At 48.9% G+C, this 26,398-nt stretch overlaps 1 protein-coding gene across 1 annotated transcript; it reads left to right on the forward strand.

The window, feature by feature from the left end:
• Nucleotides 1-22,162: 22,162 nt before the first annotated feature.
• LOC129387365 (uncharacterized) lies at nucleotides 22,163-25,323 on the forward strand. The gene is made up of 4 exons (XM_055076295.2): nucleotides 22,163-22,947; nucleotides 24,059-24,142; nucleotides 24,212-24,304; nucleotides 25,255-25,323. The coding sequence occupies exons 1-4, from the start codon at nucleotides 22,830-22,832 to the stop codon at nucleotides 25,272-25,274; spliced, it is 315 nt and encodes a 104-aa protein (XP_054932270.1). The 5' UTR covers nucleotides 22,163-22,829; the 3' UTR covers nucleotides 25,275-25,323.
• The last annotated feature ends 1,075 nt before the right edge of the window (nucleotides 25,324-26,398 follow it).

Genomic DNA, 26,398 nt, shown 5'->3' on the forward strand with positions numbered 1-26,398 from the left:
AAATCACTTTGCAAAGTAAGGGCGCCTTTTGTCGATGAACAAAGTTTATACACACGTTTCCCGTCCGCCTTATATACACAGACGCCGTGTAACAAAAGCCTGGACATGAAACGTGAATCTAACAGAAGGGCCTTTCCGCCTGGAGGCAATGTCAGCAAGTGTTCGTGACGAATTTTAAGTGACTCACACGAGGCTAGGCGTTGAACAATGTGTAGAGTGCCGCTGCTTCAGTCTGGCTAGTGCCCAGCCCTTTCATGAACCAGTTGAAAGGCCCAGTGCATTACTTGCTATAGATTGTGGTGCAATGAGACAGCCATCGGATAGCAGCAATGAAAATGACCTGTGGAAGTAATATCAATGCAATGGGTTTTGTGATGATTGTCATTATGTAGCACATGCATGGGAATACAATCATTTCCACCCTGTGCACGTGTTTAGATAAATGGTTTATCTTCTGAATATATGGTACAGCACCTGGATCTTCCCCTCTACCTCTGTGTGCTTCATTTTCGCCAACTGTCTTTGCTCTGCATGGAAGGCCAAGCTTCTCTGAGTTTCACTCACTAAGGGAACAGGCTTGTGCAACTTAGATGGACTTGAAGCAATCAACAGTCGTCAAACACATGTGGTAGAGTTTTACTGGTACAATTTTCAACTTGGGGCCATGTGCATGCACCCCAAGGGAACTCATCTCCTATGGCAAATACTAACGTAGTGGCGTTTTTTAAAGTTATATTCCTTAATAATATTGTTAAAATATAGAAGTATGTCTGCAGATTTAAGAAATGCAGAGTCCCTGACGTAATTTCTGATGCATTTTGGTACATTATATTATTCTCAATGGACTCCTCAGTAGTGCTGTTATTTGTCAGCATTCTCTCACAACAGGTATCGTTCCTTCATCTTTGAAACAAACGAAAGTCCTCCCTCTTTTTAAACCTGGCGACTAAGGCATTTGTAGCTGTAAATAGATTGATCTTCGATTTTAGCACCTTATTCAAGTAAAATGTTAGGATACATAGTTTGTAAGCACATAGTTGAATTCATTGAATCACATAATGCCCATCTACATTTTAACATGGCTTTCCGCATGGATTTTGTACCATGTCACAGTTTATGGAATTCACTCACAACGTCACTCATGCTTGTGTTTTCTAGCATTTCTAACAATGTAAATCCGATTAATAGCCTGCCCTTCATTTGCTTGCTTTTTTCACATTGCCTGGTGTGGGGGTATTGTTGTATATATACCTGATTAAAAAATTCAGTTGCAAGTCAGTGATCCTGTTGCGTTTTCATTGTCTTCATACTTCGAGCACTATTTCTAGTCTCAAAAATGCACTAACTCGCCCAGCTCTCAGTGTTGAAGTTTAAAGTCGGCTGTTAAAATGAGAATCTAAAAAACATGGAAACTGTCCGTAGGACAATAACAATGATTATACTGTTTGCAGCATGCAGCTTGTACATGTTGGTACAAGAAGAGTTGAAAGAGATATACAGAGAGTTACAGTGTGCAAAGCGGAATGGTCCTGTCTTTGCCATGAATACTGCAATATCATCATAGGTGTGCACAGGTCTTGCACTGCAAGCCAAACACTGGCACCAGTGCTTTCTTATTCTATTAAGTGTAAGCTGTTGCATTAATAACATGGTTGGTAAATTGCTTACCTGATTTTCCATCTAAGTGCCTACATTTCATTCTGCTGTATTCACCGAATTATTTTCAACACCTTTCTTTCAATGACATTAAGCGTTACATTAATTTTGTGTCAAAGTGTTTTCTAATGCGCCAAGATTAAAGATTCTGACAAGTTTTCAAAGCTGACGTAATGGCAAAAATATTCTCAGCCATAAAATGTGCTCATTGAGACACGAGGCACCTTGTCCCACAAAACATCAATGAATTCTATTTTTAGATAAAAGCACAACAGTTTCTTACTTGCCAAGCTACATCTCTACACCTGTAGGCGCAACATGGTCTTTCCAAAAATAAGGTTGTACAAGAATTTAAATACACTCTTTAAATGTTTTCTTTTAAGACCTGTGTTTCCTTTATTTATTCAGTTGCAAGATGCGAAGAAGGGAGCAAGAGTGTGCAGCTTTAGTGCGTCTGCTGTTGACAAAGCTAAGCTGATACGAAGGTGAAAAGGCACACCTAAATATATTAACCCAATGTATACATATGGCTTTATTAGGACATGTTGCACCGGAAAGGTGAATTAAAGGTTAGCAGGGTTCTCTGGTAACGTGGCATACACAATAATGCTAGGATGAGAGTAACAACCACCATTATTGAAATCTTTCAATACAAACTATAAAAAAATTTGTGATTTGTTGCGCCTATAAAACTGCATCAAAAATCACATACTAGCAAATACACAGTAAATAGCCCATTACAGCATAAGCGATATTGTATTACTTATGTGACTTCATTTTATTGCTGAGGCCATGAAAGCCGAAATGCCTGATAATACTTTGCCAAAGCTCAAGCAAATGTCTCGTTTAGTCCATTTCCTTTTTGGTGGAGTTTAATTTGCTGGTCATTGACGCTTGTACATGTTGACATAGCTCCTGCCAGTCATAGGAAAAGCTGATTGCATTATGATTATGGCATGGAGTTTCTCAGCTCCAAGCCCGGCAGCTCTTAATTTCAGCATAGCTTTGTTCAGTTGCTGCGATAATGTAAAGTTAATAAGTTCTGGGCCAGTGTACAGACATTCCTGCACTCTTGCATTTCATCATATCGTTACTGAAGGATCAGAGAATAGAGAGGAAGAAGATCGGAGACGCTGGCTGCTACATGTTGTTGGTGGTCAGCCATCTTAGCTGTTCTGACTCATCCTGTACATATATTGTAAATATATTTGTATACTCGCAACATCCCCGTAGAATATTGGTGGAGGTGTGGGGTATCACGGCTGGAAACTGAGCTTCACAGTGGACGTTGCATCACCGTCCGAATCATGAATGACGGTGAGCACGCGGGATCATTGTCGTTGTCGCGTCCAATGTCACCGTCACAAGCTACGTCGCTGTCATCTTCAGTTGTTGTGCCACCCAAGAATCCTGGAACTTTCTGCGGGACCGATGGCGCCAACGTTGAAGAGTGGGTGGTCATGTACGAACGCGTGAGTGGAATCAGCGGATGGGACCCTACGCTTATGCTAACCAACCTGACCTGTTCTAGCTCAGAGGCATGGCAAAGGTGTGGTACGAAAACCACGAAGAGGACCTAACTGTGAACAATGCAAAGAGAAGGTGACAGAGTTGTTTGGCAAACCAGCCGGCCGTAAAATTGCCGCAAATCAAGAACTGGCCTCCCGTGCCCAATCCCCCACGGAGTCCTGTCTCGTACATCCAGGACGGGCTGGCACTTTGTCGTAAAGCCGATCACGACATGACAGAAGCTGAGGAGGCCGGGCACGTGCTTAAGAGCATTGCTGACGACGCGTTTAATCTGCGCATGTGCAAGAGCTGCTCTACAGTTGACGCAATCATTAAAGAGTGCCGACAATTCGAGCAGGCCAAAAGCCGACGCGTCTTGCAACCATTCGCCAGACTTCCCAATACTGCCGTAACGTCGACGTGTAAAGATGAACCCGCACAACAGTATGCGTCGCCATCAGAGGACGTGGTGTGAATCGTTAGACGTGAACTGGATGCGATGGCGCCCACAGCTTTCTGTTCGCGTAGCCCTGATGCTACCACATTTTCAGTTCCCCTCGTACAAGCCATCGTTCACCAGGAAATTGAAAACATTGCTTTACATTCTGTGTGTACTGTCGCTAATCCCAGAGCTAACGAACGCCCTTTTAGTATTTTCGCTACACCCCGACGCTTCTTTCTGCGTTCTGTCCGCCTGGCCATGCTCCCGGACTGGAGGTGTCGCCTGTTGGTGCCCCTCTGGTGCTGTCTACCTGGAGCTGGAGCTGTTCACCTGCCTGCCTGGAGCATTCTGCGGATGGAGTTTGAGAGCATCTGCCTGGTAAAATCGGCCTGGAGTTGTCCACCGGGTTGAGTCTGCCTGTAGCTTTCTACCTGTTTGAGAAAGCTGGGAGCTGTCTGCCTGGTAGAGTCTGCCTGGAGCTGTCCGCTTGGTGGAGTCTACCTGGAGCTGTCCGCCTGATGGACTCTGACTGGTGGAGTCTTCCTGGTGGAGCTGTCTGCCTGGTGCAGTCTGCCTGTTGGAGCCTGCCTGGAGCGTTCCGCCTGGTAGAGCTTGCTTGGAGCTATCTGCTGGAACTGCGGCCTGGTGGAGCAGTACCGACTCCAGCAGGACAGCAGGAGATCCCCCTCCTGCTGTCGGTCTGGACCTGGATCTGCCTGCATAGACCTGCTGTAGGCCTCGAGCTGGGCCTGCTGTCGGCCTTGACCTGCGGTCTGTGGGCCTGCTTTCTACCTGGACCTCTGTCGGCCTGGATCTACTGTTTGCCTAGAGCTGTCTACCTGGATCTGTTTTCGGCCTGGAGCTATTGCCGGGGGCTGCTGTCAGCCTGGAGCTGTCTGCCTGGTCCTGTTCTCGTCCTGGAGCTGTTTACCTGGACTGCTGTCAGCCGGGAATTGTCGGCCTGCGCCTGCAGTCCTCATGGGTTTGAAGGCCTAGGCTGCTTTCGGACTGAAGCTCTATGCCGGCACCTGCTGTCAGCCTGGAGTTGTCTGGCTTGAGCTGGTGCCAGCATGGAGCCATCTGCCTGGGCCTTCTGTCGGCATGGAGCTGTCTGGATGGGCCTGATGTCGGCCAGTAGGTTTCGTCCTGGCACTGCTGCCGGACTGGAGGTGTCCGCTTATTGGTGTCCATCTGGTGCTGTTCACCTGGAGCTGGAGCTGTTCACGTGCCTGCCTGGAGAATTCTGCGGGTGGAGTCTGCCAGCAGCTGTGCACCTGGTAGAGTCGGCCTGGAGCTGTCCACCTGGCTGAGTCTGCCTGGTAGAGTCTTCCTGTTGGAGCTGCCTGCCTGGTGTAGTATGGCTGTTGGAGTCTGCCTGGAGCATTCTGTCTGGTAGAGCCTGCTTAGAGCTAGCTGCTGGAGCTGTCTGCCTGGTATGGACCTGGACCGGGGGCTGCCTTCCTGGACCTGCATTTCGCCTGGTAGTGTCTACTTGGAAGTATCTGTTTGCACTGTCCGCCTGGTGGAGCCTGCCTCCTGCTGTCGGCCTGGGCCTACTGTCCTTGACCTGCTGTCTGTGTGGGCCTGCTTTCTACTTGGACCTGCCGTGATCCTCGATCTGCTGTCTGCCTAAAGCTGTCTACCTGGACCTGCTGTTGGCGAGGTGATGTCTGGCTGGCACCTGCTGCCGGTCTAGAACTGTTAACCTGCACATACTTGCTGTCCTGGTGCTGTGAGCCTTCACCTGCTGCCGGACTTGAGGTGTCCGCTCATGGTGTCCGTTTGGTACTGTCCACCTAGAGCTGGAGCTGTTCACCTGCCTACCTTGACCTGACCGCCTGGTGGAGTCTGCCAGGAACTGTCCGCCTCGTGGAGTCATTGTGGAGCTGTTTGCCTAGACTTGCTGTCGGCCTGTAGGTATGGCCTGCACCACCTTATGGCCTGGAGCATTCCGATTGCACATACTGCCGTACTGGAGCATTACGCCTGGGCCTGCTGCCAGGCTGGAGGTGTCTGCCTGCTGGTGTCCGTCTGGTGCTGTCCACCTGGAGCTCCACCTGCCTGCCTGGAGCGTTCCGCGGGTGGAGTTTGCCTGCAGCTGTCTGCCTGATAGAGTCGGCCTGGGGTTGTCTGCCTGGTTGAGTCTGCCTGGAGCTTTCAACCTGTTTGCGAAAGCGTGGAGCTGGCCGCCTGGTAGAGTCTGCCTGGAGCTGTCCATCCGGTGGAGCTTACCTGAAGCTTTCCACCTGGTGGAGTCTTCCTGGTGGAGCTTTCTGCCTTGTGCAGTCTGCCTGTTGGAGTCTGTGTGGAGCATACCGCCTGGTAGAGCTTGCTTGGAGTTATTTGCTGGAGCTGTCAGCCTCATGGAGTCCACTTCATGCCGTTGGTTTGGACCTCGAGCTGCCTGCCTAGACGTGCTGTAGGCCTTGAGCTGTCGACCTAGGTCTGCTGTCGGCCTGGATCTGATGTCTGCCTAGAGCTGTCTACCTGGGCCTGCTTTCGGCCTGGAGCTATCTGCCTGGAGCTGTTGTGAGCATGGTGCTGTGTGCCTGGTTCTGCTTTCGGCCTCGAGCTGTCAGCCTGCACCTGCTGCCAGCCTGCAACTGTCAACCTGGATGTGCTGCTATAGTGGAGGTGTCTGCCTGGTGGTGTCAGCCTGGAGCTCTCTGGCTGATGGATTCCGCCTGCTACTGTCGGCCTGCTACTTTCACCTGGAGCTGTCTGCTTGGTGGAGTCTGCCGGGAGCTGTCTGCCATCTGCTGTTGGCATTGACCTGCTGCTGGCCTGGACCTGATGTTGGCCTATTCCTGGTGTCAGGCTGAACCTGCCTGGAAACAGCTGTCCGCTTAGTGGAGTCCGCCTCGAGCTGTCTGGCTGGAACTGTCTGGCTCATGGATTCCACATGCTGCTGTCGGCCTGCTGGTTTCGTCCTGGAGCTGTCTGCCTGGTGGAGTCTACCTGGAGCTGTCTACCTCCTGCTGTTGGCCTTTACCTGCTACCGACCTGCACCTGATGTTGGTCTATTCCTGCTGTCAGGCTGGACCAGCCTGGCTGCTGTAATGCACTGGTGAAGTCTGCCTGGAGCTGTCTGGCTGGAGCTGTCCGCCTGGAGATGTCTGCCTCCAGCTGTCAACCTCGGATGTCTGCCTGGAGCTGTTCGCCTGGGGGAGTAAGCCGGGGAGTAAGCCGTGAGCTGTCTGCCTGGAGCTGTTCGCCTCGTGGAGTCTGCCGTGAGCTGTCTGCCTGGAGCTTCCTGCTTGGTGGAATCTCCCTGGAGCTCTCTGCCGGCAGTCTGCCTGGGTGAGTCTGCCTGTTGCTGTCTGCTCGTGATGTCTTCCTGGAGCTGTCTGTTCGAAGCTGCCTGCCTGGAGATGTCGGCCTCCTGCTTTTGGCCTGGAGCTTGAGATTTTGTCATGGATTGAGGTGTCGTCTTGAAGTTGTCTTCGTGGACCTGCTGTAGGCCTGGAGCTGTCTTCATGACCCTGCTCTCGGCCTGTAGGTATCGGCCTGGTCCTACTCTCGGCCTGGAGAATTCCTCCTTCACATGCTGCCATACTTGAGCTGTCCACCTGGTCCTACTGCCAGAGTGGAGGTGTCCGCATCTTGGTTTCCGTCTGGGACTGTACACCTGGAGCTGTTTACCTGTCTGCCTAGAGCATTCCCTACGTGGATTCTGCGAGCAGCTGCCTGGTAGAATAGGTCTGGAGCTGTCTGCCTAGTAGAGTTTGCCTGGAGCTGGCCGCCTATTGGAGTCTGCCTGGTGGAGCTGTCTGGCTGGTGGAGTATGACTAGTGGAGTCTTCCTGCTGGAGCTGCCAGCCTGGTACCGTCTGCCTGTTGGAGTCTGCATGGAGCATTCTGCCTGGTAGAGCCCTGCTTGAGCTGTCTGCCTGGAGATATCCACCTCCAGCTGTCATCCTGGAGCTGTTCGCCTGGTGGAGTCTGCTGTGAGCTGTCCGCTTGGTGCAGTCTGTCTGGAGCTGTTCGCCTGGTGGAGCCTGCCATGAGCTGTCCACCTGGTGGAGTCTGCCTGGAGCTGTCTGTTTGGTAGAGTACCTTGTGGAGTCTGCCTGGGCGAGTCTGCCTGGAGCTGTCTACTCGTGTTATCTTCCTGGAGCTGTCTGCCTAACGCTGTCCGCCTGGGATGTCAGCCTCCTACTGTCGGCCAAGAGCTGGAGATGTCTACCTAGACTTGCTGTCGGCCTGCAGTTGTCAGCCTGGATCGGCTGTCTGCTTGGTGCTATCTTCGTGGACCTGCCATTGGCCTGGAGTGGTCAGCCTGGGCCTGCTGTGTGCCAATAGCTGTCTGCCTGAGCCTACAGTCACCTGGAGCTCTCTACTCGGACTTTTGTCGGCCTGGAGCGGTCTACCTGGACCTGCTATTGGTCTGGACCTGCTTTCCACCTGTTGATATTGGGCTGGACCTTCTGTTTGCCTGGTGCATTCCGCCTGCACATGCTGTCGTACTGCAGCTGTCCGCCTGGTCCTGCTGCTGTACTGGAGGTGTCAACCTGGTGGTGTCCACGTGGTGCTGTCCACCTGGAGCTGGAGCTGTTCACCAGCCTACCCGGAGCTGTCCACCTGGTTGAGTATGCCTGGAGCTTTCCACCTGTTTGATACAATCTGGAGCTGTCCGCCTGGTGGTATCTGCCTAGAACGTTCCGCCATGTGTACTTGTACAATTTCGAAATTGCGCCAAGTTTGTGCAATTTCGACTCCATAGACTTTTGCGTGTTTTCGTTTCACAAGAAGTCTTCTCGTTTTCGTCTCGCCTGAAATTTTTGGGTCTTCGTCTCGACAGACATGTTCGCGTTTTCTCCTTGACAGATGTTTTCGTGCCACGAGAAGTTTGCCCACTTTCGCATTGACAGATGTTTTCGGGTTTTCGTTTCGCATGTTTGCTTGTTTTCGTCTCGCTAGAAGTTTTCGCATTTTCATCTCGACGGACATTTTAGCATTTTCTCCTCGACAGATGTTTGCGTGTCACGAGAAGTTTGCTCATTTTTGCCTCGACAAATGTTTTCGGGTTTTCGTTTCGCAAGCTTGCTCGTTTTCATCTCACCAGAAATTTTTTCGTTTTCGCCAAACCACCAGTTTTCGCGTTTTAGTCTAGCGAGAAGTTGGCGCATTTTCGCCTCTACAGAGATTTTTGGATTTTCGTCTCGACAGACATTTTCGCGTTTTCACCTTGACAGATGTTTTCGTGTCACGAGAAGGTTGCGCATTTTCCCCTCGACAGATGTTTGTGGTTTTCGTTTCACAAGTTTGCTCGTTTTAGTCTCGCCAGAAATTGTAGGGTTTTCGTCTAACCAGAAGTTTTAGTGTTTTCGTCTATCGAGAAGTTGGCGCATTTTTGCCTCTACAGAGATTTTTGGGTTTTCGTCTCGACAGATGTTTTCGCGTTTTCGTCTCGACAGACATTTTCGCGTTTTCTCCTCGACATATGTTCTCGTGTCATGAGAAGATCGCGCATTTTCCCCTCGACAGATATTTACGAGTTTTTGTTTCGCAAAACGTTTGCTAGTTTTTGTCTCGCCAGATGTTTTCGTGTCAGGGGAACTTTGCGCATTTTCGCCTCGACAGATGTTTTCCGGTTTTCGTTTCGCAAGTTTCTCGCGTCTCGCGAGAAATTTTCGGGTTTCCAACTCACCAGAAGTTTTCGCATTTTCGTGTAGAGAGATGTTCGCGCTTCTCATCTCGACAGACGTCTTTGGGTTTTCGTCTCGACAGACGTTTTCAGGTTTTCGTATCAACAATAATTTTCGCATTTTCTCCTGGACAGTTGATTTCGTGTCACCAGAAGTTTGCGGATTTTCGTTTCGCGAGAAGGTTGCTCATTTTCTTCTCGCCAGAAGTTTTCGCGTTTTCGTCTGGTTGAGTGTGCCTGGACTTTCCACCTGTTTGAAAAAGCCTGGGATTGTCTGCCTGGTAGAGTCTGCCTGAAGCTGTCCGCCTGGTGGAGTCTGACTGGAGCTGTCTGCCTGAAGTTGTCCATCTGGTGGAGTCTGTCTGGAGCTGCCTGCCTCCTGCTGCCTGCCTGGACCTTATGTTGGTCTAGACCTGTCAGGATGACCCTGCCTGGCTACTACTGCTCGCTTGGTGGAGTCCGCCTGGAGCTGTCCGGCTGGAGCTGTCTGCCTGGAGATGTCCACCTCCAGCTGTCATCCCTGACTGTCTGCCTGGAGCTGTTCACTTGGTGGAGCCTACCATGAGCTCTCCACCTGGTGGAGTGTGCCTGGAGTTGTTCATGCGGTGGAGTGCCATGAAGTGTCTGCCTAGTGGAGTCTGCCTGGAGTGGTCTGCTTGGTAGAGTCCCTGGAGCCCTCCCCCTGGTGGAGTCTGCCTGGAGCTGTCTGCTCGTGGTGTCTTCCTGGAGCTGTCCACATGGAGTTGTCTCCCTCCTACTGTCGGCCTGGAGCTGGAGATTTCCACTTGTATCTGCTGTCGGCCTGCAGTTGTCAGCCTGGATCTCTGTTTCCTTGGAGCTGTTGGCCTGGAGTTGTCTAGACGGATTTCTGTTGGCCTTGAGCTGTTTATCTGGAGCTGCCATTTGCCTGGAGCTGTCGGGCTTGGCCTGCTGTTGGCTTGTAGCTGTCCACCTGTTCCTGCTGTCGTGCTGGAGCTGTTCGCCTACACCTGCTGCCAGACTGGAAATGTGCGCCTGGTGCTGACCCTCCGGTGCTGTCGACATGGAGTTGGAGCTGTCGACATGCTTGCAGGGGCTATCGCCTAGTGGAGACTGCCTGGAGCTATCTGCCTAGTGGAGTCTGCATGGGGCAGTCTACCTGGTGGAGTCTGCCTGGAGCGGTCCATCTTGTAGAGCCTGCCTTGTGGATCTATCCATCTGTTAGAGTATGCCGGGAGCTCTGTGCCTGGAGTTCACCTCCTCCTTTTGGCTGGTATGGGGAGGTCTTTTCCTGGAGATGTCTGCCTCGTGCCATCGGCCTGGTACTGCTGTCGGCTGGGAGCTGCCCGGCTCATGCTGCCCACCTTCTATAGTCACCTTGGTGGAGTCCGCCTGGAGCTGTCTGCCTCCTGCTGCCGGCCTTGACTTGCTGCCGGCCTGGGCCTTATGTTGGTCTATTCCCGCTGTCAGGCTGGACCTGCCTGGCTACTGTTTTCTGCTTGGCGGAGTCAGCCTGGAGATGTCCACCTGCAGTTGTCATCCCGGGCTGTAGGCCAGGAGCTGTTCACCTGGTGGAGTCTGCCTGCAGCTGTTGTGCCTGGAGATGTTTTCATGTCACGAGAAGTTTGCGCATTTTCCCCTCTACAGATATTTTAGGGTTTTCGTTTCAGAAGTTTGCTCGTTTTCGTCTCGCCAGAAATTTTTGGTTTTCGGCTCGCCAAAAGTTATCGCGTTTTTGTCTATCGAGAAGTTTGCATTTTCGTCTCGACCCACGTTTTTGGGTTTTGGTCTTGACAGACACTTTCGCGTTTTCTCCTCGACAGATGTTTTCATGTCACGAGAAGTTTGCGCATTTTCCCCTCTACAGATGTTTTCCGATTTTCGTTTCGGAAGAAGTTTGCTTGTTTTTATCTCGCCAGAAGTTTTTGGATTTTCGTCTCGCCAAAAGTTCCCGCGTTTTCATCTAGCGAGAAGTTAGAGCATTTTCGTCTCGACAGACATTTTTGGGTTTCAGACTCCACAGTCGTTTTCGAGTTTTCCTCTCGCTAGAAGTGTACACTTCTGGAAAAGTGCCGTCGTGTGGCAGACTTGCCACAGCAGAGGTGTGCCATGGACACACCTCGATGTAGAGGTGTGTCCGTGATGTCGCTACAGTTGATGCCGAAAATTGCTGTGACAAGTGGCCTGTGCAAAATGGCAAGGACTGTTTTTACTGAAGACTCTTGAAACTTCATGGCATTGCAACTGAAGTTTCAATGCCATGAACTTCATCAACAAAGTTCCAAATGGAGGGTGGACACAGTGTTCAACAAACTTTCATTGCCACGATTGCAATATGAGGAATTTCTCTTCAAACACGAATACTACAAGGTATATTTCAATTATTTGTCTAAGATATCGAATCCGTTAATGCATTTTTGGTTTTTCCAGGCAATGTATGCAATGGCAAAGGCGCTAGATATCTTGGAAGGCGAGCAAAATATGGACATGGGTGCCATGCAGCCAATGCTTCACTCTCTACTGCAGTACCATTGGTCCTTCTGGCTGCCAACTACTCCACGCCCTGGCTAACACCCTTCGAGGCAGTCACGAAGAGGTGAGGGAAATCTTGCGCCTCTCCACTTCTTCGACCTCGTGGCGTGCTCGCAGGTTCGCATATGCATGTGTACCATAGATTGACCATTTTATATATAACACGCTCCTCGAAGTAAAATCTTTCCAGCAATGCCATACATTGTTCCCGTAACATTTGTGAACGCAAGTTTTCTCAAGTTCTGAAGGATCCTGATGTGCCCCTGCAGTGGCAGTCCATCCAAGCTCAAGCTGTTCCGAATGATGGAAGAGGGGAGAGCTGTGACCTTACATCTTCTTGAAGAGTGTCGTGCGTTGGAATCATTTTGCAGTGAAAATACAGCACCAGGTGACTAAGTGACAAAGATGACTTATTTTTTCTATTGCTTCAAGCGTCTCTATACACTGAGGTGCAACAGTGTCTCTACAATGTAGGAACTGATCTGAGCGAGCTGGCAAAGTTCTCCAAGAAAAAGATCTTAGTCGAATGTTACACAGGGATTTCTTATAACACGCCGTCCGAACATCTGTTCAATAACGTATGCAATATAATTTCCATAAAGAGAGGGAAGCTCAGGGATGCCAACTTTGAGAAACAACTCATTTTAAATTACAATAAGTTTTACGAATAAGTGCCCCCAGATCAAAGGTGACAAAATAGGGCACACACGATTGTTGGCATTGGGCTTGCGAGTTCCCCCTATTAGATTCCCTTTGCCTACAGAGTTACGACGTGCAATTTTGACCACCCACATGCCTCCGTATATTATATTAAATAAACTCTATCTTTTAATTTGACGTGCTGTCAGTCGTGTCCTGCTGTCTGCCTGGCCCTGCTGTCTGCCTGGGGCTGCCTGGTACTGCTGTCGGCCGGGACCGGTTGTCTTCCTGCAGCTGCCTAATCCTGTCGTCGGTGGGGACCTGCTGTATGCCTGGAGCTGTCTGGACCTGTTCTTAGCCAGGAGCTGCTGTAGGCCGAGACCTGCTCTCTTCCTAGAGCTCCCTGAACATGTTGTCGGACAGCACCTGCTATCTTCCTGCAGCTGCCTGGTCATGCTGTCTGCCTGGTACTGCCTGGTCCTGCTGTCAGATGGGTACTGCTTCTACCTGGAGCTGGTTGGAGCTGTAGTCGGCCGGGACCGGCTGCCTGCCAGGTCCTGCCTGGGCCTGCTGTTTTCTGGGACCTGCTCATGTCCTGGAGCCGCCTGACATTGCTGTCAGCCAGGACCTGCTCCTTTCCTGTAGCTGCCGGGACCTACTATTCACTGGAACCTGCCCTCTTCCTGGAACACCCTGGACCTGCTGTCGGCTGGGACCAGCTGTCTTCCTGGAGCTGGGTGGACCTGCTGTGTGCCTGGAACTTCCTGAACCTACTGTCATCTGGGACCTGCTATCGGCCGGGACCAGCTGCCTACCTGGAGTTGCCTGTAACTGCTGTAGGCCGGGACCTGCAGTCTGTTTGGAGCTGCCTGGGCCTGTTGTCGACCGGAACCTGCTCTTTTCACGGAGCGGCCTGTACTTGCTGTCAGCCGGGAATTGCTGTCTTCCTGGGGCTACATGGACGTGCTGTAGGAAGGGACCTGTTGTCTCCCTGGAGCTGCCTGGGCTTGCTGTCGGCCGGAAACTGTTGTCTCCCTGGAGCTGCCTGGGCTTGCTGTCGGCCGGAAACTGCTGTCTGCCTAGAGCTGGGTGGAACTGCTGCCTTAAGGGACCTGGCCCTGCTGTTGGCCAGGCTCTCTGCTGTTGGCCGGGAGCTTTCTTCTGGTGGGCTTTCCTGCAGCTGCCTACCTAGTGTACTCTGCATGGAGCTGTCTGACAGTCTCCCTGGAGCTCCCTGCCTGGTGGAGTCTGACTGGAGATGTCCACCTGATCATGCCTGCCTCCTGCTGTCGGCCTGGTGGAGTTTCTACCGGGCCCTGCTGTCAGTCTGCAGCTGTCAGCCTGGATCTGCTGTCTGCCTAGAGCTGTCTGCTTGGATCTCATGTCGATCTAGATCTGCTGCCAGCCGGAAGCTATCTGCTGGACCTGCCATCGGCTTGTAGCTGTCCGCCTGGCCCTACTGTCGGCCTGGAGCTGTCTACCTAGACTGTCGGCCTGGAGCTATCTCCCTGGACCTGCTGTCAGCCTGGAGCTGTTGGCGTTTACCTGCTGCCGGACAGGGGGTGTCCATATGGTGGCGTCCGTCTCGTGCTATCCACCAGGAGCAGGAACTTTTCACCTGCCTGCCTGGAGCACTCCACCTGCTGGAGTCTGCCAGGAGCAGTCCGTCTAGTAGTCTGCCTGACGCTATTTGCCTGGTTGAGACAGCCTGGAGCTGTCCGCCTGGGGGAGTCTGCCTGGAGCTGTCCATTCGGAGGAGTGTGCTGGGTGGAAAAGTGCCTGGTGAAGTCTGCCTGTAGCTGTCCACCTGGAAATGTCTACCTTCTGCTGTTCGCCGGGACCTGTCAGACTGAAGGTGTCTGCATGGTTGTGTCCGTCTCGTGCTGACCACCTGGAGTGGGAACTTTTCACCTGCCTACCTGGAATGGTACGCCTGATGGTGTGTGCCAAGAGCAGTCCTTCTGATGGAGTCTGCCTGGAGATGTCTACCTGGTTGAGTCTGCCTGGAGCTATTTGCCTTGTTTATACATCCTGGAGCTGTCCATCTGGTGGTCTGCCCGGTGGAGAACTGCCTGGTTAAGTCTGCCTGTAGCTCTCCACCTGTAGCTGTCCACCTGGAAATGCACAAAGTCAAATGTTGAACTGGAGTTGCAGTTCTCAGCCTTGAATTGTCTGCCTGTAGTGGTCTGCCTTCTACTGTCCGCCTGGTCCTGCTGTTGGCCTGCACCTCATATCGTCCTGGAATGGCTCAGACAGTCCTGCCCATCTCCAGTTGTCCACTTGGTGGAGTCTGTCTGGAGCTGCCCACCTCCTGCTGCCCGCCTGTAGCTGGAGCTGTATGCCTAGACCTGCTATCGGCCAGAAGCTGCTTGCCTGCATCTGTTGTCAGGATCGAGTTGTCAACTGGACCTACTGTTAGCCTAGAGGCGTCCACCTGTTGCTATCCGTCTTTTACTGTCTGTCTGGTGCTGTCTACCTGAAGCTGGAGCAGTCCACCTACCGGCCTGGAGCTGTATACTTCGTAGAGTCTGCCTAGAGCTGTGTCCTTTTGGAGTCTGCCTGGAGCTGTCCACCTGGTGGAGTCTGCCTGTTGTAGTCTACCTGGAGCTATCTGCTTGGATCTTCTGTCGGCCTAATGTTGTCTGCCTCGGCCTACGGTCGGCTTTCAACTGTTTGCTTGGACTTTCTGTCGGCCGGCAGCTGTCTGCCTGGTCGTACTGTCTGGCTGGAGCTTTCAACCTCGAAATGAATGCTGGAGATGTCCGCTTCCTGCTGATATCCTGGAGATCGAGATCCCTGCCTGGAGCTCTCTTCCTCCTGCTATCGGCCTTGACCTGCTGTCGGCCTACACCTGATGTTGCCTTGGATCTGATGTCTGCCTGAACCTGCCCGGTACCGCTTCCCACATCCTGATGTCTGCTTGTTAGAGTCTCCCTGGCGCTATCTGCCTGGAGCTTTCTGCCTAGAGGTATCTGGCTCCTTTTGTCGGCCTTGGCCTGCTGCCGGCCAGCACCTGCTGTTGGCCTGGGCCTGCTGTCAGCCTTGACTTACCCGTCTCTTTTTGTCTGTTTGGTGCAGTCCACCTGGATCTGTTCGCCTGAAGATGTCCGCCTCCTGCTGTCAGCCTAAAGCTATCCGCCTAGTGGAGTCTGCCTGGAGCTGTCTGCCTGGTGGAGTCTGCCAGGAGCTGTTTGTGTGGTAGTCTCTCTGGAGCTCTCTGCCTGGTGGAGTCTGCCTGGCTGTGTCCGCCTGGACTGTGCTCCTGGCGTCTTCCTGGAGCTGTCCATGTGGAGATGTCGGCCTCCTACTGTTGGACTGGAGCTGTCTACCTGGACCTGTTCTCGGCCTGCAATTGTAAGCCTGGATCGCGCGTCCCTTCCCCCTTCCCCTGGCTCGTGGCAAAAGGAGACGTATCCGGCGGGCGAGGTGGACTTCCCCTCGCAAGAGGTAAAAGGGCATAAAAACGCGCCACCAAGGGAGACTCGCTCTCTGACGCCCGACTCCTAAGCTGCCGGACTGGATCACCTGCCGCAACCCGTGAGAGACCTCGTTTGCGCTCACTATCCCAGGCAACGAGGCAAGCCTATTTATTACTTATTATAGAGAGGACTTCCCTCTGCCAGTGTTATTTATTCCTTGTAGCAATAAACGTTGTTACAGTTGACGTCGCTGGTTTCCTTGTTCGTTCGAACCCGACGTGTCCGCGATTCCCGCCCTGCGGGTTGGGGAGTACCACGGAGCGACTGTGTGGGGCTAGGTCAGGAGCTCGCTTTCAGCCCTAGCCGCACGCAGATTGCAGCCCCCACAAGTTAAAATAAAGTTAATTAAAGCACTCAAGCCCACAACCTTTGGCGGGATTGTAACCCTGAAGTTTCGATGTAAATAAGAGGAAGTTAATTAAGGCACCCGAAACCACTACCTTTGGTGGGAGTCGAACCCATGACCTTGCGTCGTAGCATATCTAAGCATCGCGCGGTGATTGCAATGCTTTTGCATTCATCCACGTTTCGATGACTTAGTGCCCCTTGAATTTTTCGTGTCACTATAGCGACAGGCTTAAAAAATTACTTCTCTATCAATGGCTGTAACGGATACGGTCTTATCACTCTCTTCCCTCATTTTTTTCAACTAGGACGCTAAACGTATCATGCTCATCTCGACTGCTGAGCGGTTCATGCTTCAGTCCCACTTAAATCCAAGCGCTTCTGGAATGTTTTCATTACCGACGGTTCTCACTGGGTGAATCTCTTCGCATTCCTTTGGACGTGCTGAGTCATAGTGGTCGGCAGTTATGCCTGCAACATACACAGTCTCATCTTGTTGCGAATATTTCTCCAGTGCGTTTTGTCCTTACACAAGCAGCTCGAGCCTCAAAAAGCAAGACTGCCCATTATGGTATAGATTGGTACAGATTGGTCCAACATGCTATGGTACATATTTTCCCTTCCAATGTCTTTCTTCTCGTTCTGCGACCGCTAAAGTGCCATCTACCTCATCGTAGATGAGGCAGATCAGGTAGGTACCGTCGTAGCCCATCGCAGTCACAAAAGCCACTGACGGAAAGTTACGTCGCAGCGACAAGTGCCAGCTATTTTTACCAAGACGTGTGACTGGGCACGGTCAGTTTCGTCCGTTTTCAATATACCCGTGAAAGTTTCGTCGTTGTAGTCACTTCGTTTACGTTATTTATGACTACCGTAAGCAACACGACTATGAATATGAGTCTAAATATATGAAGAGCCGGGCAAACTCGCAGTTCCATTTACTAAAGACGCAGTTCGATCTGTGAAACTCGTACCGAGAAACGTACGGGTATATTCACAGTTTTGCCGTAATTCTGCTCTTTCGCAGAGTAATTTTATTTGGTAGAGACCAGTGTCAAGAGATATGAGTATAGTTCTTTTGACCACCTTCAGGACTGTTGAGAATGCTTTTCTTAAACAAGGCGGCCCGACTGCTAGAAGCAATGACGCTGTGAAGCTAGCATTTTTATTATGGAACGACATACGAATGATCGGATCCCACTGCACCTAATAAGTTAAAGCGTCAATCTGCATGGACCCTATTCCCAACGGAGTTCATCCATCTCTTGCGTAACGTTTCTTGACTATGCTGATAAAGGACGTCATTTTTGTACCTAGGCAAGTCGGAAGGGCATCATTTTCCACAGTATGGCATTGAGATAAAAGTGCACTTTAGGGAGCCAGTGTTTACCACGCGGATAATTGCATCATACTCTTACATCAATGGGTAGTAATCGCAGAAAAGTTGGCTGAAATATGAACTGAAATGGCAATGAAATAGAGCTTAGATTAGCGCCGTGGGTTATCGTTCGTTCGGATTTACTTTCGCACTCTCCACGAGGTGTCTAACGTAAAGAGAGGCTTGATCCTTCCTAAAGTACTTGACAGGTTAGGGCTGTCTTTCTTGTTCCACTTTTGCTTACTATAGTACCTGACGATGCTTCAGGCACAGTAAAAGCGCCGAGATCAGAGTGCAGTGCTTAAAATATTTTAATTGGCTCAAGGAAGCAGTTACTGCGCCGACCACAGCGAGGTAGAAGGCATGTGATAGAGATATTTACGCTGCTTGTGTTCATTGTTGGGCAAGAAGACCATACTTTGCATGTTACTCCCATATCTATAATCCCTATATTCAAACAAAATCATAATTTACGTTTTAGTATGCATAAAGGTCTCTGCTTTGTAGAACAGAAATTAAAAACTATACAACTAACGGTAGGTGTGCTGCCCAACGCTCTAAACAAAGCGCACCGAGCTCGTTGCCACACAACTGTTAATCAGGTGTTGTGGTTGAAGAAATCCACAGAAGGTATTGCTACCAGTGCTCCACTAAGATGACGACGTCGTTGAGAAAGTGCGGCTACGTGTTATCGCGGGAAGGGCCACAATAGAAGGACAGCTTCCGCTACTGCTAAATGAAAGCCGCGTTGCGATTGTAAGCAGCATATGCCGCGCTGGGTGAGTGAAATGCAAGAGGGTGTGTCTTGTTTGTTTTTTCGTTCTTGCTTTTGTAGTAGGCGTTTATTTTGAATTTGTGAGTTGGATAATCTTAATTTGCTCTCTTCAATTTGCGTAATTATTTTGGTGTTCGCATCGAGTTCACACGGGAAACGACTTGTGATACAGAATTTACGAATTGTGAAGCAGAACCTTGCGGGTAAAATACGGCCTCAGGAACCCTATAAATTTGTACTGACATGATATTTTTGACTATTCATCTTTTTTCGCTGGTCGTAGAAGTACTATAGCCGTTACTTCCAGCAAAAAAATACAGTGACGCCTCTGATTGCCCAAAATAATCTAATATAATAGAACTTCTACACTCACTTCCGGTTTTATTTCCCAAGTAGTTACTATGTCGTGACATCATGACAGAGTAGATTATCGCCTCGGAGGAAGACAAATCGGTGTTTTGACAATCGCTCCGACTTGGTCAGCCGCCTCCTATGATACATCGGGAGTTCTACTGAGGCCCGTGTAGCAGCATAGCTAATGACCTAGTGAGCCGGAGCAAGTGTCAAAACCTCGCAGTCGAAAATATTTTGTCAGTACTCCTTTTAGTAATTATTCGGCTCATTTGTACGTCACCTATTTAAACATAGTGATTGCTCCCGCAGTTATATTCCATTTCATCAAATAGTCCAGCCTAAGATCTGTCCGCCGCAAGATATTTTAAAACATATCAGACTCTTCAGCGCAGATTCCGTGACTGCGCTACGTTGCTCCAATCATGTGCAGAAATCTTTAACATTGCCCCTTCAGCCATCTTTCGAACTTCACTGCAATGCACTAATGTAACTCAATATGCGCCACCTAAAAATATATATTCGAATCAATCGGCCGAAGAAGGAACGAAAGGGAGAAGGCAGGAATGTTAACCAAGAATGCGTCTGGTTGAGTACTCTGCACTTGGTGAAGGGAAAAGTAAATTGAAAGGTGCGAAAGAGACAGAGAAGAAGGAAAGAGCAGTGAGTTCGAGAATGTGTGCGCAGGGCACCCCTAAGTGAAAGGCATTCACACAGACCTGTCGCCCACAAGAGGCAAAGTGCTTTCACAGCCTTGTGGGCCGACGAGCAGTACCGCCTGTATCGGCTGCTGCGGCGCGCATGAAACGCACCGACACGGTTGCAGGGGAATGAACCACGTGCTTTATTGCGAGTTAGATTTATACCCGCCATCAGCAGTGGAGGGCGAGGGAGTGACCTCCTCTTCCAGAGAAGCTGGATGAGCGCGCATGCCCCATGGCTTATGGGACAATGACTCGGCTGCCGTTATATCCTCCTTGATTAGGAAAACACAACAAAAATAAAGTGCAGTCACAAACAAATCTCTGAATGTCGTATGCCATTCACACACTCTTAGCACGGTACCTTTTATGGTAACTTGTAATCACGAGTAACTTATAAAATAAAGGTTACATGCGAAATATGTTGATGTTCTAATTAAATGTTGTTACGTATATATATATCTATAGGTTACAAGAGTCAAAATTGACGGATTTAAAGGTTAATTCAGCTCAAAGCGCCTTGTAACCTTTAGATTTTAACCTCTAAAGAACACTGCAGCGCATCAGTGAGGAGACCTACATCATGGATTGGACGTTTGCTGATAAATGTATCCTAATGTGTTTGTGTTCTGCATTTATGATCTGGTTATTACAAACGTAGGACTTCGGCAGTTCGGGCTGTATGCGGTCTTAATTTCTGTCAGCCAAGCAGTTACATTTTTCACAATTTAAAACCAAAAACTAAATCTAGCACGATCGCACTTGCAAGTTCATCTGCGTGCTGTTCTTTGACGACCCTCCATACTTGGCGGACAGCCATATTTGAAATATCACCAACGAAGACTGTGTCATCGAATGATGTGGCGTGCCCCCTGCTCTCGCACGCATTCTGGCCACCATGAGACAGGCATGGAACATCGGTATTTCAACACGAGAAACAAAAGCGGGCGAGTTTCTTTAGAAAAATGAATATTTTTTTAACAAATTTCATGTACGAGGCGAGAAAGAACAATAGAAGAAAAGCACACGAACGCGTTGGGTCTTTCAGTAAAAGGTTGTTGAAAACATTGGATGGTTCTATCACATATCAATATAATTCAACTTGTCTACTAAAATGTCCCTGTACAGAACCTTTCAGTTGTCTGCATACATTTTCTGCCTTTAACCGGGTTCGTTTCATTCCCTGCACTGCCTTGATGCTGTCAACCAAAAATTTTCCATGCCTCAACCATAAGCGCTTAAGATGAGGTTAATAGTTAGTGTGCAAGAAGCGCGTGCCTAAGAAAACCATGCCGACAAGCGGTACCAGCTAGGCAGCGTGCGTACATAAGTATAAACGCGCGGCGAGGGAGCTGGGTATGCGGTACGCGCTAGGCGACCGGCGTAACTGCTTTGAAATAGACAACAACCTACATGTCGGCGAACCATTCTGCATTGCACTTAGGATGTTTTCTAATAAAACTTGTAGCAACTGATTCCGCTGCCAGCGTTCTTTGGGCATATTAAGCTGTGCCGAAGATTGACACTACAACGATCGCAAATTTAAGTTACAGCAGACACGAAACGCGCCAAACGTTCAGTGAAATCAACAGGATGCCGCTACACTCACATAAAAGCGAGCGCCGTCCACTCCGTTGTCTTTTTGGGAAACATAGACAGATGAAAAGAGCGTTAAATGTGTGAAGCCGCCAACTGAGAAATGAAATCTTTATCACTGTCCAAACACGGAATGCTTCCACCATCACACCAATAACATCACTGGCACCTCTGACATTTATTTCTGTAATTCATTACTTGTTTTCATTTTTTTTTTCATTTTTGCTTGTGCCCCTAAGTGCCTCTTTCTAACATGGCGGAAGCGAGCAGGCATCAGCCACACTGGAGTGCGGCCATCCACGGTGCTATCATCTCTCCTCCTCGGTCCAATCGAGACAGCTCGAGTTGTACGCTGGGAAGATCTTAAGCGGGAGCGGGAGGCTCGGAGCCGGCGGGAGTGGTTAGTGCGCTGTCGTCCTGTCGTTTTAGTTGTCGTCCGATACCATCCGATCACCATTGTGTGCTGCCACCACTTGTAGCCTGCAGTAGTTATTACCGCTTCTACTGGGAACTTGCGCCATCCGCTGCACCCTCATGGCTTTGTGCAGCAGAGACCTTTTCGGTGTGTTGCGCGGTCGCTGCAATGAGCCGGGTTGTGAGTGCGAGCGATACACTATTCTGCGCCTGTCGGAAAGTGACAACCTGGTGAGGTGTGACTATTGTGACCACGTCCCAAATGCACACGGAAAAATATGTGATCTCGGTAAGCAGAACTATTGCTTTTAATTATTTTTAGGTGGATAGTACGTGAATTCTTTATAGTTCGCAATTCAACATTTGACATAGTGCATGCTCTCGCTGCGCGTAAGTGTTTCTGAAAAACGTTATTGTTGATATATTTGCTTCTTTAAGCTCTTCGATTTACATTGAGCTAAATTCGATGTTGTCATGTTGTCATTTTGTGCAAATATTAGATTAGACCTTTCTAAAATATTGAGATTGTCGGCGGGATGAGTTGTGTCAGGGCAACTAAATGACCTCAACAATACGTTTCTTGTACTGGCACCGTGCTTTGGGCTGACGTAGTTGACAGAAATCGTTCAGTATTGTACAACTCGCCTCGCACACCCTCCGTTAGCCATGCTGTGGTAGTGCGTGACTGCCCGCGCCCTGGCCTGGAGGTAATCTCCGGTGTGTGCAGAAGTCGGGCAAGCCGAGGCGGCTCGTGGTTGCATTTCCGCTTTCTTTCGGTGCGCGTAGTGCTGGAGGTCGCGTAATCTCAAAAGTTCGGAGACACGTTGAAGGGAGCAACAAAACAAACGTTCGCTCCCCTCTGCGTTCTTCAAGCCAACTTGATAGCGATTGTTCGCGGTCGTCAAATGAGATATGTTCATTTATGCCTGTGCTCGCGTGACACCATGGTTATTAGTAAGCTAATGATTACTGTTACGGCAGGTAAAACTACGTACCTTAGTTTGAGTTGTGGTCTAATGCTTTGCTATCGCTATTAGTGCTTCGCGTTTTGGGTGAAAATACGTGTTTTTTCTATTTTCTTTTAGTCAAACGAGCCAATAATTTAACATGGGAGTCGGTGGTTAGCGTTGACTAACTGCGAAGAATATACAATTCTCTTTTTACCGCAACGTCACCCCTTCTCTTACAACTTGCATTCAAATTTCGCACAATGATGTATAATATAATTATATACAGCGTTGTTCCGGAGAATACATGTTGTATAGATTTCGCACGAATTTTGCTTACATACGCGTTTTGTTTTTTTTTCGCCTAGAGCTCTGCAATGCGCTCTGCATTGCTTTGTGAACACTAATGATGTTCTTTCGTTGCGTCTATAATTTCAGAAATGAAAAATGCAGCCGAGGCAAAGGCGCAATGCAATGTGCCAGGCACTGTGTCCGAGGCCTCAGTGTCAGATGAAACCGTGGAAGCTTGCACATCTAGTCTCTCCTCAGTGCAATATGGTTAGTATAAAGTGGAATGTTAGCCAAAGCTTTTTTGATTGCCTAGTGTATCGAATATTTTAAAGCGAAGCTTTTTTTGCCACTTCCCTCGGCTTTTCCACTGCTGCTGCTGTCGCTGACCTGCACGCGGCGTCGGGGAGTGGTTGAGTACGTAATGTATATAATGTACGCAATCTACGAGAAATTACATTGTACGTGTACATAGCAGGGACGCGGGAGTGGCGTCTGTGAGCCCTTTCCAGCAAGAGCGGCGCGGGCGTCGCCACAATGCCCTCTGGAGCTCTTTAGTCGTCACAATGTCCTCTGGAACTCCTCGGTCATCGACACAATTGCCTCTGAAGCGCTGTAATTACGCGTTAGCCTGCGGTATAAGCATTGTAGAAGTTGCAGCGCTTTTGTACTCACGTGCAAATTTCCAGAGGGGAGATAGTCAGTGGAAAGATAATACAGAGAATTCGTAAAGCCAACGCCCTGACCAAACGGATGAATAATATATTCATCCTGATATTCGCTCGTGGCGCCTTGCATACATAGTATGATCGCGGAAGAAGGGAAAGACGCCACCAGAAAGCATGCTTCATTTGAGGTCGCTTAAATAAAAGAGACGTCGCTACTAGACATGGCAACAGTTGCGGAGAAACTGTAAAAATGTTAGTTTAAGAATGAAACGGCACGTTTCTGCTATTTCTGAAAAATAAACACCCTGCAAGTTTGTACATGATGACAACTGATGCAGGCGTGCAGACGCAAAGCTGCACTCAGTACCGCAGCGTCAAGACGACAACACGCAAGCGGCTGTCGAGCAAATAAACATTTCAGCCACGATGCCATGCGCCCGTGTAAAGAATGGCAGTGCTAAATTCCTTGCAGCATACGAACAATGGCGCACAACAATGCCTCGAGCAAACACGCCTCGCTGTTTGGTGTACTACGTAGGCAAACACAAGTGGTGCACGTAAGGTAACATTTAACATCGCATCACGACTGTCGTAGGCCGTCAACATCACCGCCAAATATTGCCACTGAACGCAAACAGCACAGAAAGCTTTGCTTACATCGATTCCCACAGTGCGTGGGATCTATATATATTCTTTTTCTTTTTTTGCTTTAGAGAAGACTGTCCCAGTAGGTGCCTCCATAGAAAATGAATCGGCCTGCATGCCTGTGCAAGAATCACAGCCTGGCTGCTCTAAAGGTAAATGCATAGCGCATGCAGGAAAGAATTGGTTTCATTGGGTGCTTTGTTATCACTTGCTTGTTTCAGACTCCGCACCGTGGCCCCATGTGGAAGAGCCCCCACTTGACAGCCCAGTGGTTGCCATGGAGAAAGAGATCCGCGATACTGAATGCGGCCAAGGTTTGTGATGTGAAAGATAATTTACTAATTCATAAGGAAAACATCTCAAATGTAACGATGCTAAATATTACATTCATTTGTAAACTTTTCCCATATCGTCCAGAAAGCTCTCTGCATTCACTTTGTGATTACTTGTACTCACATCTGTGTCCCTGTTCAGTACTTATATTGTAGCATTATCATTTGTATTGGTCAGTGGTGCGAGTCGAGCGGAGCATCACTACACGATTTAATGTTGTCGCCTTAGATTTTCTTCCCCTGAAATAATACTAAGGATGGAGGCATTGCTCATACTTTATATGCGCTTAAATCGAGGTATGGTAGTATTTTGGTGCTATTTTTTATTCACTCCTTCCGTTTAACTAGACTGCACGATAATTAACACATGAAGGCACAGAATGTAGAGAAGGAACAAATTAATGAAGTTAGATGAAATTGTTAAATTATATTTCACAATTTAATTTAAATGTGATTTACTGCATTTGAAAGTTAATAAAGGTGAGGTAAGCAAAAACCGTAAGAGACATCCTGCCGGACGGAACGTGCACACAGCCAGCTCATGAAGTGTGCGATGCTGCACCAATTTACCTGGTGAAATCTCGTTAATGCGTATCTTGTGGGAACAGGGCATAATTACGCGCTAAACGGTAGTATCCTTTAGTGAGATTTCAGTTGTATATAGTTCAGCAAACAAACGAAAATTAGTATTATACTGATTACTTTCAGTAAAATAACATTTCATTGCTTTTTCCTGCATGCTTACTATAATGAGAGCTAAAGGTGAGCCAGTTCTAATTTTCCTTGATGTAGAATGGTTGGGCTCTTTGGGGTTGTGTTGTGCTCTGCAGTACTGCACGTTTTTGGTAAATTTTTCTTCGTCAGTTCACATTATACTGTGCATATTTAATGTTTGATAGGCGAATGTTTATAGGCTCTAACTGTCTTTGTAGGCTCCACTGCCCAGTGGTGATATCCAGATTGCAGCTCCCCACGTCTACACATGCAGCGAGCACACGTGTTTATGCTGGCAGCAGGCAAGAAATAATTTGGGGTCTCGAACGGCAGCCTGGAGCTAGCTGTAATTTATTGTATTTTAACCTACTACATCAAGAACCTCGATTATCCATATGCATTTCCACCATTCCTGGCGCTGATGCAGAAACTTGTGCTTCCCAGCAATGTTGTGCCTAGAGGGCTCATAAATGACAGATTGAAGTGTTTCTTTGCTCTTCTGAAGAAAAAGAATGTGATTTGACTCAAGGTCTAGTTGACAATTTTCACCTTGCATTAATGTTCACTTGTTGTCAGGAGGTGGTAAACAGATGCATCATTTTGTGCATTACATTTGCATGCCTTTTTATAACTGTTCAAAATTACTGAGGTAATACAACCATTCATGCAAGTGGCACTTAGTATTGTGCACAAGTATTTTATTCAGCTGCTCAACATTCTTAAATTCGTGCAATGTGAATTATGGCGGCCTTACTTTGTCACTGAGTTATTCTAACTGCTAGCCTCTAGATGATAGAGTAATTGTGCAGTACTATGCATAATAGTGTCCAAATGACATTTTTCAATATTGATTTTAAATAGGTAGTGCATTCAAGAAGTTTGAATCCCATCCTTGACATTGTTAGCTAGACAGTAAAATGTGTCTTGTAGTAATTTTAATAAAAAAATGTTCATGTTTGTAGTCACAAGGATCTAAACTGAGAGTTCACTATGCTGTATGCATCACCACTTCCAACCTTTTGTCATTTGGCCCTACAAGCCAGCACTTTGCACATCTCCTGGTTAAGCTCTGTCTGATATTTGTAAGAGCAACAAGTGGTCTTTTGATGCCAGTGGTGGTCAATGCTAACACTAAGGAAACGTTGCTCAGGTATAGATGGGCTGCATGCATGCATGGCCTTGTGGTCTAGTCTTCTTTTTTAGGTTCACCTATAGCCAATACTTTGTATATTTTTTGCATTGGCTACATTGCATTCATCATCATCATCAGCCTAGTTACGCCCACTGCAGGGCAAAGGCCTCTCCCATACTTCTCCAACTACCCCGGTCATGTACTAATTGTGGCCATGTTGTCCCTGCAAA

The sequence above is a fragment of the Dermacentor andersoni genome, chromosome 2, assembly GCF_023375885.2.
Source record: "Dermacentor andersoni chromosome 2, qqDerAnde1_hic_scaffold, whole genome shotgun sequence".
In the NCBI taxonomy this organism is placed as follows: domain Eukaryota; kingdom Metazoa; phylum Arthropoda; class Arachnida; order Ixodida; family Ixodidae; genus Dermacentor; species Dermacentor andersoni.

Coding starts and splice junctions, on each gene's coding strand:
- LOC129387365 (XM_055076295.2), top strand. CDS start 22,830: ATGAAAAATGCAGCCGAGGCAAAGGCGCAATGCAATGTGCCAGGCACT. Junction 22,948..24,058: donor TCTCTCCTCAGTGCAATATG/GTTAGTATAAAG, acceptor TTTTTGCTTTAG/AGAAGACTGTCCCAGTAGGT. Junction 24,143..24,211: donor ACAGCCTGGCTGCTCTAAAG/GTAAATGCATAG, acceptor TGCTTGTTTCAG/ACTCCGCACCGTGGCCCCAT.